The sequence below is a fragment of the Chamaea fasciata genome, unplaced genomic scaffold (assembly GCF_029207755.1).
Source record: "Chamaea fasciata isolate MVZ Bird 193981 ecotype frontalis unplaced genomic scaffold, bChaFas1.0.hap1 SCAF_1, whole genome shotgun sequence".
Taxonomy (NCBI): domain Eukaryota; kingdom Metazoa; phylum Chordata; class Aves; order Passeriformes; family Sylviidae; genus Chamaea; species Chamaea fasciata.
In genome coordinates, this window is record NW_027094086.1 from 69,969,434 (window position 1) to 69,983,843 (window position 14,410).

The 14,410-nt window shown below is 41.4% G+C and overlaps 1 protein-coding gene across 12 annotated transcripts in view; it reads right to left on the minus strand.

Annotated features, from left to right (window-relative positions):
• Positions 1-7,765: 7,765 nt before the first annotated feature.
• IKZF1 (IKAROS family zinc finger 1) overlaps positions 7,766-14,410 on the minus strand; it is a 71,083-nt gene continuing 64,438 nt past the window's right edge. For all 12 annotated transcript variants that reach the window (XM_066185727.1, XM_066185736.1, XM_066185673.1 and 9 more), the window contains one exon: positions 7,766-13,227. In XM_066185727.1, the coding sequence (XP_066041824.1) occupies positions 12,524-13,227 (704 nt within the window). In that variant the 3' untranslated portion in view covers positions 7,766-12,523. The remainder of the gene's footprint in view (positions 13,228-14,410) is intronic.

A 14,410-nucleotide genomic window follows, 5' to 3' on the forward strand; every position in this document is an offset into this window, starting at 1 on the left:
GCCTGCCACCAGATGGAGTTCTTTTCCTGAAGAAGTCCATCCAATTTCTTAAGGAAAGCCCAAGGCGAGTGAATATTGTTTCCTTGTTTTGTCAATTTAAATCATCCAGTGTCAATGACTTGTTACTGGACTTTTATTAATTGCTGTATTTATTGGTTTTCTGTTGGGGGGACTTCGATTTTTAAGATATTTTTTTAGAGAGCTGTAAAAACCAGGCTGACACTTACAGAACTTTCTATTTAACAAAGCTAGGATTCTGAAAGATTAATTTTACTTCGTGTCTCAGGTCAACTGGGGCTGGGAAAAGAGGTGAAAAATCCTGCTACAATGCATTTGTATTTAAACTGATCCTTGATCTTGGAAATTTTAATAACAGAATAAATGAGCAGATACAAGAAATCTCCCTCGCTGAAGATCCTGAAAATGCATCGACATGTAGATACAGGTAACAGGAACTGAGTCCAATTAGCTCAAAAGTCTCAATTTATTTGAGTTTTGGTTGATGGTAAATGGCATTTGCTGCTCTCTTGGAATTGTCTCAGAAGTAAAAACCATTGTGCTCTTGCAACGGGGTCAAACACCAGCAGCACCCGCAGCCAGCAGTGCAGGACCCTCTCCTGAAGCCCCTGACAGCATTCCTTTTTGCGGGGTAAGGAGTTAACTTTTCGGGAGATCCCTCTGCCAGGGTTCGGCTGAGCTGTCTGGGCAGCGAGCCCAGTGTGCCCGGGGCTGTGGAGCTTTTGTGCCTGAAGAAACCACTTGACTGATTTCTCTGGAGAAATAATTCCCTGGAGACGCTGTGGGCTTCAACTCCTTGAGCACGTTTCAAGGGAAAATCGCCTATGCCATCCGCGATCACTGATCAAGGATATTAAAATCCCGTATATATTCAGATGGCTGATACTGCTCTATCTCCTTGAGTCCTACAGTTTCTCACTTCCCTGCTTTGTGGGTCAGATGCTCCGAAGCCAATTTACATCAATTCCTGGCACTGTTTTTAAAGGAAGCAAGGGGGAACAGCATGAAGTCTCACTTTCTGCCAACAACAGGAAGCGCACGCTCTTTGTCAGGCAGCTTGTGTCAGCCATCCCTTCTGTTGAGCCAACAAATTTCTGGACTACAGATTTGGTTTTCCACACAGCACCGCTCAGCAAATCCTTGGAAAGGCAACGTCACAGCGTGGCAGCATGGATGGCCGGGGGAAAGCCCAATGCTGCTGCAATTCCCTTTTTCGAAGGGAGCGTTTCTTTAAAGAGCAGTCGCCTGAGGGAAGGGAAGGGAAATGGTGATAACATCTCTCTCTCGTTCTGTCCCCTGGGTCTGAACGTGCTGCTGCTGAAATCTTGCTGCGGGCGATGGCTGCAGGAGTCTCCTGGTGGCCTCTGGGGCAGTGCCGTGTAACACGGCTGTCCTGCCGACTGAGCAAGGTGAAGAGGCGCACTCTTGGACCCTGTACTTAATTTTTGGGCCTAAAGCAGGCCAAGGTACTCCGTGGGGTCGAGAAATCAGTTGTGTAGCTTTCTGAGATGATCATAAATCAATACAAAATCCCTATTTCTTTTCTTTCTCCTGAAACATAATTAAAGTTGAAACTGATATGAGACTATCATAAAAAACCAGAAATCCCTTCTCTGTAATATCTGTCTTTGGGGTAGCTCTTTACAGGCCCACTTTTTGTGTGCTGACTGCATGATGTGATGATTGTACTATTTATTTTTTTCCCTATCACTGCTGTGATCACTTTTTAGAAAGCTCACTGCAGAAGCCAGTGTTTCTTACCCCTACCTTCTTAGCCCTTTCTTACCCCTCCCAGTGTTTTCCTGGTGCAGAGGCAGGCTGAGCCTAAAGAAGCCAAGAAGTACAATTTCCTGAAGAAATTCTTTTTCTTGTATTTTAACACCCTCCCCCCGAATATATTTTTTTATCTTGTGTAATTTTCTTTTCACCCTTCTGCTGCCACCAAACCTCCTGGCATTTGTTTCTTCTAAGCATTTGCTCTCTAACCCCATGCTAGCACACTTGCCGGGGTGTCCTGTGAGGCCGAGTGGCTCCAGCCTCGCCCTCTTCCCCCCGCCCTGAAGACTTTAGCTCGCTTAGCACTAATGCAGTCCTGGGCCTGAGAAGAACTACGGTCCTGGTACAGTATTCATGACATAAAATTATGGAAGTAGTAAGAGACCTTGTAGCAAAAGCACACAGCAGAGTAAGATGTGGAAATGATGGGGTTTGAGTCAAATATTTCCCTGATTGCAAAGGAAATTAGGCAAGCAGTTTATACAGGAGAAGCAGAACCAAAAGGAAAGTTCTTCGCATTCCCCCTCGGCACATTCTGTTTCTCCAGAGAAGCTGTGGTGATCCTGCAAAGTTAGACAAGGAGGGTGTAACAAGTTCTTCCCTATTTTCTGGAAATCCCACCCTCTTTCCACAGCTTATCTGAAGTTTCTATTTTGCACGTTCCTATTTGTGCAGAGTTTGGGCAAGCCTCATCTTTTCGGTTGCAAATGAGCCTCTAACTAAAGCCCTCGTAGGCTGATTGTTTTAAAGTTATTTTCATTTTCTTATTTTTTCCTTTTTTTTTTTTTTTTTTTTAAGTTTCTTCTCTGACATTGTTGGGAGGGCAAATGGGGTAATTTTTTGTTGTGTTTTTGAAGGCTTAGAAAAGCATCCCAACTTGTTAAATCAGTTGGTCACCATAAAAGAGATATTTGAGCAGAACATTATGTATCCATAGAAAAACTGAGAGAGGGCCCACAGGGCTGTGCACCAGACAGAGAGCCCCTGTCCCAACATTGTTTTCCTTTTTTATCTGTACATCATTGAAAGACTGTAAAAGCTGTCTAACTTCAACAACTAATCATGGAACAGATTATGTGTCTTGGTATGTTTGGTCAAAATATTCTATGAATTTAAGAAACTGAAGATGTTTTCATTTACAGAGAAGTGGAAGGAAACCTGGCAGCTCTTGGTTAAAAATCTAAAAATTATTGAATATTTTGAGTTAGACAGACATCTAGAATTTAGACATATAGTACATGTGCACAAACACACACGTATTTTGATGTAATGTAAAGCCTGACTTTTTAGTCCTGTGGCTTTTTTTCAATTCTTAGCTGTTAGTACAAGGGTCAGCAAGTGGGGTTTTCTGAGTTTACTGCCCACCAAGGAGGAAGCTCAATCTGTGGCTGAAGAATAAACAAGTATTAGTAGACCTGGCTCCCAATCCTGACTTTGTCAAAAACCTGTTGCATGAGCTTGCATAAACAATTCAGGGAGGGTTTTGTGCTTTAATTTCCCTTGAAGGGAAAGGAAGGGAAGGGAAGGGAAGGGAAGGGAAGGGAAGGGAAGGGAAGGGAAGGGAAGGGAAGGGAAGGGAAGGGAAGGGAAGGGAAGGGAAGGGAAGGGAAGGGAAGGGAAGGGAAGGGAAGGGAAGGGAAGGGAAGGGAAGGGAAGGGAAGGGAAGGGAAGGGAAGGGAAGGGAAGGGAAGGGAAGGATGTAGTTGTTTCACACTAGTGCAGCTGTTTACAACCTTTCAGAAAAAGTATCTTGAATTTTAGAAACTATAGAATAAATTTAAAGATAACAGGAAGAAATTTTATCACCTTTTGGTTCAAAGTAATTTCCACTTGTTGTAATCTTACACACACAGACACACATTCATCCTGAAGTCGACAGAGCTACACACCTGCTGTATTGGGAACAAAAATGGATATTCTCCACAACTCTGTATCTCCAGAGAATGGGATAGTAAGAAAAGAAACTATTTATTTTAAATTAATGATGGCATCAAAGGAACTGTTGAAAAGGATTTACACCACACAATTCTCTGCTTTGTCAGGTATTGAAGACAAAAAAGAAAGTGTGAACATATAGTGGGAACACCGGTGTTGACTGCCTGGATTTGGCAGGGCTGGGGGGGTTGGGAGTTGTCACTAAGATTCAAATAGAAGTATAGTTTTAGTTCAGAAATTGATTTCAGGTTTAAGGATAATCAAGAGAAGAGGACAATTCTCCCATAGTGTAGTAGGAACTATAATAGGCATGCAGACATTAAGAAAAGTGGATTTTTTTTCCCCCTGAAATGCACTGGGTTTGGCTTTTCTTAATTCTGTGGTAATAACCCTTCTGGTAGAGAGTAATTTCTTCACTGCTGAACTTGATATGTTAATTTTTCCACCCAATCTTCTACCACCCTTCATTTCCCTTCTGGTCTACCTATCACTTCTGGTACATTTGCCCCTACCTTCAATGACCAATGGTTAAGCTATCAAGAAGGAGTTAATGAAACTCAGGCAGATGCCTGTAGTCTCCTTCTCCTGGCCTAAGCCTTGGAATTCTGTTGAAAATGCTTAATTTTAGATGACCTCTTCTATTAACACATGCATTTCATTGTTTTCCTAAAACCACTCAAGCTTTTCTTCCTCTTATCTTTCTGCTGATCAGGATCCCACCTTTGTTTAAAGGCCAGTTAAATGTGATGTAGTTGTCACTCAGGGAGAAGCAGCTGCAGGGTCTGTTGGTGCTGGGTGTTCCTCAGGAGCCTGAGTATTCTCCCTCTCTCAGCTTTACCCTGCAGAAAATTTCTCTTGTCAGGTAATATCATAATATCGTAATATAATTACAGTATACCTTATAAGACTGGTTGGTGTCTCAGCCTCGATTACAGAGAGGTGGCAAGGACAGATGTTTCCAAAGCAGAAGTAATCATTCTAATTTGTACCAATACTTAAGGAGTCCAAAAACCCCCTATGTACATGTGAATGCTCAGCACAATTCCCATGTGCATTTGCCAGACTATGCAAATAAAACACTATCTATATTATTAGCCAGGAACTAAGTGACTGGATGCAAAGCAAAAACAGAGTTTATGAATTTTTCAGAGCTGGACCTTGGGAGGTAAATCTCTTATGCACTGTGCTAAAAAAAAGTGAAATTAATGTAACAGGGTTTTGGTTACTGCCCACAAACACATTTTTGGCAAGTATTTACACCCTCTTCTTTTTCTTTAACACAATGTTGAATAAGTCTATATTCTCTCCCATAGCTACACTGAGAAATTTCTGTAAGATGATAAAGGTATATTTTTGTACACTGCTACTATCAGTGAAATAAACCTGCAGTGTTTGAATCCAGATTTGAACAACCCTTAATGTTAAGAGCTCTGTGGATGTCTCTTTTGATTCATATAACATATTAAGGCTGTTTCTTTACCTTGTCAATGCACAGAGACACTATAAAGTAAAAGCTGTAGTCAAATTGACATTACTATCTCCTTTGAAGCCAAATAGGGAGGAATAGAAAAAGAAAAGCCCCTCTTTTACTCGCAGTATGCATCCCATCTATGTTTCAAACTGTCCCCTCAATATTCAGGTTATTTTCCCAGTTATTTTGGTTAAGTGCATGCAGGGCTGGCAGATGCAAAGTCTCTGACATGTTGGTGAGGCTTTGCAGCCAGAAGCTCCTATCCCTGCTCCCCCAGGCAGATGATCTCCCCCCAGGAAGGGATGCCAGGCTCCTCTGTTGTCCTTGGCTCTGTGTATAGTGGTAAGGAGATTACAGGGGATGTTAGCCCAGGCTTGTGGCATTCCTGTATCCAGGATCTTTGAGTTTTGATGCAGGCAAATAGAGGGGAGGAGCTCAAGGTCAGTTCTGGTGCTTGTTGAAAAGTGTATGGACTTCAGATTGAAAAATCAGAGCATGCTGAAATTGGTCACTAAAATGTCAACTGACTGAACAGAGATCAGGGTTTTAGCCCTGAAATCTTCAGTGGAGACCTGAGGACTCCCACCAGAGGTTTCCCAGAGAAGAGCTGAGAGCAACCCCAGGCAAGCAGTCGGGTCACATTTAAGATTTAATCTGGTTGAACCTTGAGTGGGAAACAAGAAGTGAAAACTGTCAACTGTGCCCAGATCCATTCAGATCACTTCTAGGGACAGTTTTGATACCAAATTATCCTTGTTATGCAAAGTTCCTCACCAACTGGCTGGTTCCCAGTTATGCATGGGGAGAAGCGGTGGCCACATCTGCTTCCCGTTTTGCCGTTTCGGAGACGAGCCATCTGTTTGGCCTCATCCCGAACAGCCTGCCTGGGGCTGATTAACTTCCTCACCCCCACCAGCCCCTGCCTCACTGTCTGCTGCAAGGTGTAGATTTTTTTTCTACTTTTTTTTTTTTTTTCTTCTTCTTCTTCTTCTTTTTTTCTTCTCTAACTGCTCATAAACCAGAACCTTCACTTCTGTCCCAAGGGACAGGAAGGCGTTGGTTTGTGTGATTTGCAGCTGCCACCAGTGGCAGGAACAGCAGCAGCTGCCCTCTATCATTCACATATTCCATATGTGTGGTCAGGACAGATAAAACCAGGAATTGTTCCATGTCCTGGGATGCCTTTAAAGCAGTGAGACCTTTCTCTATATGAAAAGGAATTAAAAAAAAAAAAAAAAAAAAAAAAAAAAAAAAAGACAAAAGACGTAATAATAAATGCAGCAGAAATCTCACTGCAGTTAACAGGGATCTGTTCATTTGGCAAGAGCAGAGTTTCAGTCATGCTTGTGCAGCCTTTTTTTGTTTAAATGGGATTAACTCTTGCTCTCTGAAGCCTGACTTTGGATTTCTCTCTTCCATCTATCCCATTTTAAGCAAAACTCTGCAAATTTTTGTCCTGTTTTCTGCATGCCCATCTACTGGCCAGTACAGCAAAATTTCAGAAATGCTGCATGTCTGCTGCTGCCAGTGACTTCTGTTCAGCGGCCCTGAAGTCAAAGTCTGTGTGGCCAAAATAAAGAAGCATCAAAATTTAGAAATTGGGATAATGGATGTCCTGTTAAGATTAAGACTTCTGTTGCCTTCCACAGGCCGGGCCTGAGGAATTTTTTTGTCTTTCATGATACATTTTGACCAGAAGTAGTTCTCATGTCCAATTTTCCTTCCAGACAACAAGCTTCCTGTGTTTCGTTCTGCTGGACACAGCCTGGCTGGCCCAGAGAAGAGAATGATGCCCTGGAGATCTGACCCACAAGACAGGCATGAACAGCTTGTTCAGAAATCAAATATTTTGATTTTCCAGTTGCCACATTTTCAGTTTTCAAATTGCTGGTGCTGCTGCTGAAACATGAAGCTTTCAGTGAAAGCTGTTCCTTTGCTTTTGACCATCTCACAAGCTGATAAAAGCAGTGCAATATCCTCAGTGCACTGGCAAAGCCAGGAGCATTTCTAACTCCTTTTCCCCAAGTAAGATGTTGAGTGATTCTCACACACACACACACACAGACACACACACGGACACACACACAAACACAGTATCAAAAGCCCAGGAAATTGTTACATTATCAGATCCACATGCTCCAGGTCTGGCTCTGAGTTCTCATTTTGTTTATCTCAAAAATATTCGTATATCTTTTAGTGCATTTCTTGATTTCAAAGACATTGTTTGTTGTGCACAGGGTAATGCTGTTTTGGTATTTTCATGTCTGTGAAAGGATTGGGAAGCCGGTCTGGGCACTCAAGGCTGAAAATACTCACCCCTGGTAGCAGTAGGTTTTGTCTGTGTAACTATTTGTGTCTTGGCACCTGCCACAGTTTCTGATGTAATTTAATCAAGCTACTGGAGTAGGAAAAACGTAACTATGTTGATTTGAAGAAAGTCTTTGAAACATGATAGATAAGAGACCCAGAACAGATTTTTAGGTACACAAACTTGCATTTAAATCTGTGGATGTCTCAAGCTCAAGGATTTAATAACACTGATTGAGAATATTACATTTAGTCGATTTTCATGTTTACTACTACAGTTTTTAAACAGATCATATTTGTTTTGGAGAAAAGTCACCAGCTGAAACAGAAATCTGTAGTTTGTTTCATTTACTGAGAACCAGCTATGATGGGGAACAAAGAAATTAGGATGCTAGTTCCTTCTTATGTAGTCATAGTTTATGATGAAACTATACCACAAAAACTTAAGGAACTTAAGGAAAACTTAGGTTTTGGGAACCTGTAAAAGAATCAATTGCAATACTATTAGGGTTTGTTTTGGGGTTGTTTTTCTTTTTTTTTTTTTTTTAATTTCATTTTGTTCATAATAATATAGTTTAACAAATGGAAATATTTCTGAAACTTTATAAATGGTGCCTTTTTCTGAGCAAAACACTGATGCTTGTTTGCATTAAATATGTGATGTGAAATTTACTGTGCTGGAATCCGAAGGAAACAGGGACACCCGCAGAGAAATCACCTTTGTTATGGCAAATAGTAGAAATAATTTCTCTCTGTTTTATTTTGAATTACTGTGACTCTACATGCAGAAGTAATTGTGTTCTGTAATGACTCCATCTGGCTGGTGGGAGGGAAGGGTACGAGGAGAGGGCTGGAGGGGATGCACTTCTAAAAGTGGGTTGCTTGCAGGGCCCAGGTGATTGGGATGGGCAGGGACACTCTGGATAGCAGGTGGCCAGTTCAGGACCTGATCTGCACTGGAGCTGGCTGAGCACGGCTGCCTCACACACGGGTGAGGGCAGGGTGGTGACACAGCCTGGCTTTTTTGGCTGTGGAGATTGCATTGCGAGGCCAGCATGGATGGACTCTCCCTGGTGCGGGGACAGCATGGATGGACTCCCCTCGGGGCTCTGTGTACCTGCACCTCATCTCCGTGTCCCCTCCCACACCGATACCACCCACAGACACAGAGCCTCCAGCTGCATCCACCAGGAGAGCGACAGAAATATTCTGGGGCTTGGGGTTTTTATCTTGTTCTCTCTCTCAAAAGATACATCTCAGTTTGCAGACATAATTTAATAACATTTCCAATTTTTATGAAATTGCTTTTTTTTTAAATACAATATTTTCAAAGAAAATGAAGTTACAATATAAAACCACAGCAAAAAAAAAAAAGTGTAAATACAACTTTTTCTATTAGAAAAGGCAGTGCCTGGGGAAGGAATGGGAAGCAATTATTTTTTACTTTTTTAAAACAGATATAAACTTAAAACCACTCACATATTTACTCCTTTTAAAGGTCAACTAAGCTGTATCAGGGTATTGCACCATAGCAAAAAAAGAGAAAAAAGATTACACTAAACTTTTCTGAGGGCATAGTTTGTTTCAATGTACACAGACACAACATCCTATTTGCATGCCATCCTTGCATATGTTCATAAATAAAATTACTGAACTACTTGTCTCTAAACAAATTTAAGATGATTTTGTGCAAAAGAGAAAAACACTGGAAAAAAGCAAACCTATGAAAGCCCTTTAGTGAACAGAAAATGCCATTTGCTCCGCCTTTAAACTATGCCCTGATACACTGTGTCTTAATATACTTACTTATACTACTGTACTGTTTATTATACAACATCAACATATTTTGTGATGGTATAAATAAGAAAACTCCAGAGCGAGGAAACAAGCCCACTGAGTGACAGTGCATCATCATGTCATACAAACCATTTTAGATACATATACACATACAAATGTATATAAAATATTAATGATACACAAAGCTGCAGAGAGGGCATGTGCATGTCGACAAGAGGAAAGACACAGGGGCTCAGACACGTGTGTGTGTGCACAGAGATGTGGTGAAGGTAGCAAACCTACCCAGGAAACAGAAATCACCTTTCAAAGCTGTGTTTGAGGCACACTCGAACTCTGCTGGAGCTCTGCTTGTTTACACAGTTCAAGAACGTGGCTTTATTTGTGTTGGTTTTTGGTAAAAGCAAAGAAACAAAACCACCTGAGTGAGCTGCTGTCCCCTCCCCTCAAGAGCTGGAGAAATCTTAAAATGAAGGGTGGAAAAAATTATGACATGGGGTATATAGTGACCAAAACCTAAGAAGAACAGGAAGGAGGTCTAAGAGCAATAAAAGCAGAACGTTTCAGCCAGTGTCTGATCTCACACAGGACATTTCCTCTGGGCTTAGAAATTACTTTGTCCCCTCTTGTTTGGCATCAATCAAAATTGGAGAAGGGTAAGAACAGCTGAATGCATCCCTACCAGCTATGAAAAATGAACCCATTACAACTGTACTTAAAGAAAGGTAAAAATGAAAGGAAACTCATCCATGTTAGTTGCCCCCTGTAAAGTCCTCTTCAGATCATTCCTATACAAAATGTGTGGTAACTGCTTGTTGCCAAGTACAGTCTGTCTTGAAGCTGAATGTGCAGCAGGCATTGATGACAAGACCGTGGCTGGGGCATGACAGGGACTCCATGTGCCCTCCCCTCGTGGAGCCTCTTGGGCTGGAAGGTAACAAGCAATAAAGTCTCAGCTGACTTATAATGCGAGAGTAGAGGGCATCAATAAAGTCCCTAAAGGCAACCAAGTTCTAATGTGAGAATAGACATGGTCACCTTTGGGTCTGCAGTGCAGGCTGCTCATTTTTGGGGAATAACATGTCCTAGTAATATGTTTTTCCTGCTGTGGATGTATGCACTGGTCCATAGGCATTCCCACACAGCATTTATCTCTGGTGACAAAGCCACCGCATTGTCAGGCTCTCCTGCATGTTTAGTGTAAAAACACCGCTGTGCCCATGTGTCCAGTGATGCAAGTGCCTCACAGCTGGCATGAACAGCCAAGGCTTGAGGTTGTATAAGCACACATTTGAGATGCATTTTTTCATCAGTGTCCTTCCTCAGCTTCAGTGTTGTTGCTCCTGACCTACACCTGCAAAAGTGAAAGCAGAAGGAACTCGGCATGCCTGTAATAATATGTGTGTATAGGAAATGTTTATCAAATATAGCTGCAAATGTAGTATCAGGCCACATTGGCCAGGGACAAGCAGTTCATGGTCCCATCAAATCTGTTTTATAGTAAATACATGTGCTTGCATGCATTTGTGAATGGAAAATGTGTAAATGTATGACAAGACTGCTAGTCTTGTTGGGTATTTGTGTTTACTGTAAAATATCCATTCCTAATGAAGAGTGGAAGTATTTGTACATCAAGTTAATAAGATGGGTTATTTTTATGAACGTTGCCCAGGAAATATTGCAGCACCAATGACATTATGCAGCTGCAAAAATTTTATTTTTGCCCAGTCTTAAAGAATGAGGGTGTTCAGGGAGAGAAATGAAATATCTGGAAGAGGAAACCAAGTAGAAGCTTTTAAAAAGAGGTTTTTTATCAGATGTGTTTGGAGTTAAAATCGATTTGTCATAGAAGTTTTGATTCTAACTGAAGCTACAGTACCTGCAGCAGAACCCACCATGGAGAAAGATTTTGGTGGACTTTTCTGCACTCTGCAAAGTACTGCAGCCTCTGGTGTCCATTCTGCAAAAACCAACATTTTTTCTATCTTAAGATTAGTTCCACTGAAGTAAAAGTAACTCAAAGCACTTAGTGAAATGACTGATTGGATAGGAAGTAAAGGCTCTCCACATGTTTGTGGGCCTTGGTCCCTCATTAAAAGGCAAATGCCAGGAAAAAAGAAGACGGCTGCAAATTTTGTCTGGCTGGTTTAATTCATCTCAGTGCTTTAAAAATAATCAAGTGCAACACTTATGAGTAGAGCCACAAAATTTACAAGAGGACATCTTCTGTGCAAGCAAAATGGGATTTTTTTTATATCTAAGAGAGGGACATTAAGGTATTTTCCAGACAGTTTTAGAAGATGAAAAATGTGTCTAAAAATGTGACTCCCCACACATATACTTATCCACTTTCTCAACTGTACACCATACTTTTCTAAATAACTAAAACTTTAAAGAGAAAGAAAAATTAAATACATTGTAACTTTTATATGCAGAGAAAGGAAGGGTTGCTTAACAAAAAGTGGGGGTTTGTTGGACAGGAAGAGAAAATATTTATTCAAAGAAGAGCCAACAATACCCTTTTTCTATACATGAAATGTAATTCATACTTCATAGAGTATATTACAAGGGTGTTTCTTCTATCTTTTGCATTCCTGCTCACCTACCAAGTGACACAAACAAGGCATGTTTTGATGTCAATACCAGTAGCAACCTTGCAAGTGGAAATGTTCTACTTCTTACCACCAAAGCAACTCAGAACCTTCTGGCTGGGGTGAAGTTGTCCATGAAGTCATCTGAGATGGGTCCCTCCACCTTTAGTTGAGTTCAGTCTTCTCAAAAGAGTCAAATAATATCAGAAATCAAAAAACCACACATCTGGTAGAAGAGCCCTACGCTCAGGTTGTTAAGAGAGAAAGCCTGGCCACTGCTGCATGCTGTGTCCTCATCGTGTGGAGCATCCTGCGCATGGTTAAGAGTTCTGGCAAGGGGGGCTTGCAAGAAGCAGCAGTTCAGGGAAGGACTTTCAGCTACGTGACTACAAAAGCTCCTACTTACATTACTAAAGGTTTTTGGTGATCAAACATTTTCAGTAAAAACTCATTTTAGAAAACTGAGTTGCGATGCATGCTACCAAAATGAAATCCCTGCTCTTGTGGGAGAACATTGCTGAACTTCTGATTCTCTTGTGACTTTTACTATCCAGTGACTTTTGCTTTGTTGCTGTCATGGCTCTTGCAGCTCCAGTAACGCAGCCGTTGAGGCTCGATCTGTGCCGGTGTTTTAACCCATGTGGAAACGGTGCTCTCCTCGAGTTATGTGGGAAGAGAACTCGTACCTGTCCTGGCTGTGGTAGCCACACATGTTGCATTCAAAAGGATCGCGGAATCCATGGCAGCCCATATGGATCGTATACATCACATGATCCAAGAAAAGGACTCGACAATGTTCACACTTGTAAACCCTTACTTGCTCTCCATTGCTGCTGATCACTTTGAAAGCATCCTGGGAATTGTCAGTGCCTGCTCTCAAGACATCATATTGCCTGTTTTCTTCTTTTATAGAGATGCCATTTCTTGCATGAGCACCTATGTGGTTTGTCAGATAGATCAAACCACTGCGCTCCTCATTATTGCTCTCTGTATCTGTTGAGTCTTGGCAGCTGTTGCTGGGAGAGACGTCTCGTTCAGAGGAGACCGACTTGGTTTTGGAAAGCAGCAACAAGTTTTCCACTGCGCTGTCCTGAGGGAGGCTGGAGCGAATCTGATTGTCCCCAAGAGGTTTGTGAAGCTGATACATGGGGCTGATGACAGGCACCACCTCAGAGCCCCCTGGCGGTGTCTGGACCAGGGGACGCAGGGACTCTGCCCCCAGGTAGCTGATGGCGTTGTTGATGGCCTGGTCGATCACGTGTGTCTGCATGAGCTCGTTCTCCTTCTCGTAGTTGATGCTGGCATCATATGGAAGATCAGGCAAACATTTGTCACCTGAAGTGAAAAACAGTGAGGAGTTAGAGGGCTGATTTCTACATGATTAAGGAAATGAACATTATGGATTAATGAAACAGAGAAGAAGAGAGTTGGCCAAATCTACCTCTGAAATCCACCTAAGGTATTCACAGTTCTCTAATACAGCTGCTCAGAAAAGGGGTGGGTTGGCGGTCTTTTTTATCATGCAAAATAATTTGAGGGCTTTGGAAAAGCAAATGATGAAAGAAATTCTGGAAAGAATTATACAGGGATTCATGGGAGTTACACATCTAGTGCTTTGTCATGTCTCTCTCCTTTCTCACTGGTGTTCCTCACCTGTCTCCTACAGTATGCAGAGGCACTGCCTTTGTGGCTGGTGAAGCCTGTGTGCCCACACAGCCGTAGCAAGCTTGGCCTGATGCTTCAGAGCATGAAGCCCAGTATCAATATTTTCACCTAAAGTATGACATTCTTAGACTGGAAATTGTATGGTTTAGTTTCAGACCTTCAGTTTCTTAGAAATAACCCATATCAGCAATGTGGTCATATATATGTCATTTTGGAGAAACATCAATAAAAATTTTATTTTTCATATTGCCACCATCCCCACACACCTACCATAAGTCATGTTAGACACATTACCAGAAGCTACCCATGTTCCCAAATATTTTGTGTCAAAAAGTTGTTAAACACAGGAGTAACCAAAAATCACAGAAAAAATATAAGTGCATTTGTAGTTGGAGCATATTTTTCTTACAAGGTAGAAAGCCCTACCTAGAGCAAGATTACTTATGACTGGTAACTTTGATTCTGATGGGATGCCAAAAGTAAGGGGTAATTTTTTTTTTATTTTTTTTATGTATTTTTTTTTTAAATGAGATTGTACTATATTTAGCTGGGTACCCCAATACTGAATGTTGAGTTTCACTACAATTTCCCCCAAATTACTGGACAGATAGCAAAACATAGAAGGCAAAAGTTAGGAGTGGAAAAACCTATTTAAATGCACAGATGCTGATTTTATGAACTTGAGCACTCAATTCTCTAACAGTATAAACCATCAAAGTTATTACCAGGCCCTTAATAAATTCATGCAAATGTAAAGAGGTAAAAGATTTTCACAGGCTCCAAAGTTCTACCAGTAACATATTGTTGATAGTCTGGATGGATTTTCTAGCTCTTCAGATCTTGGGAAACACTA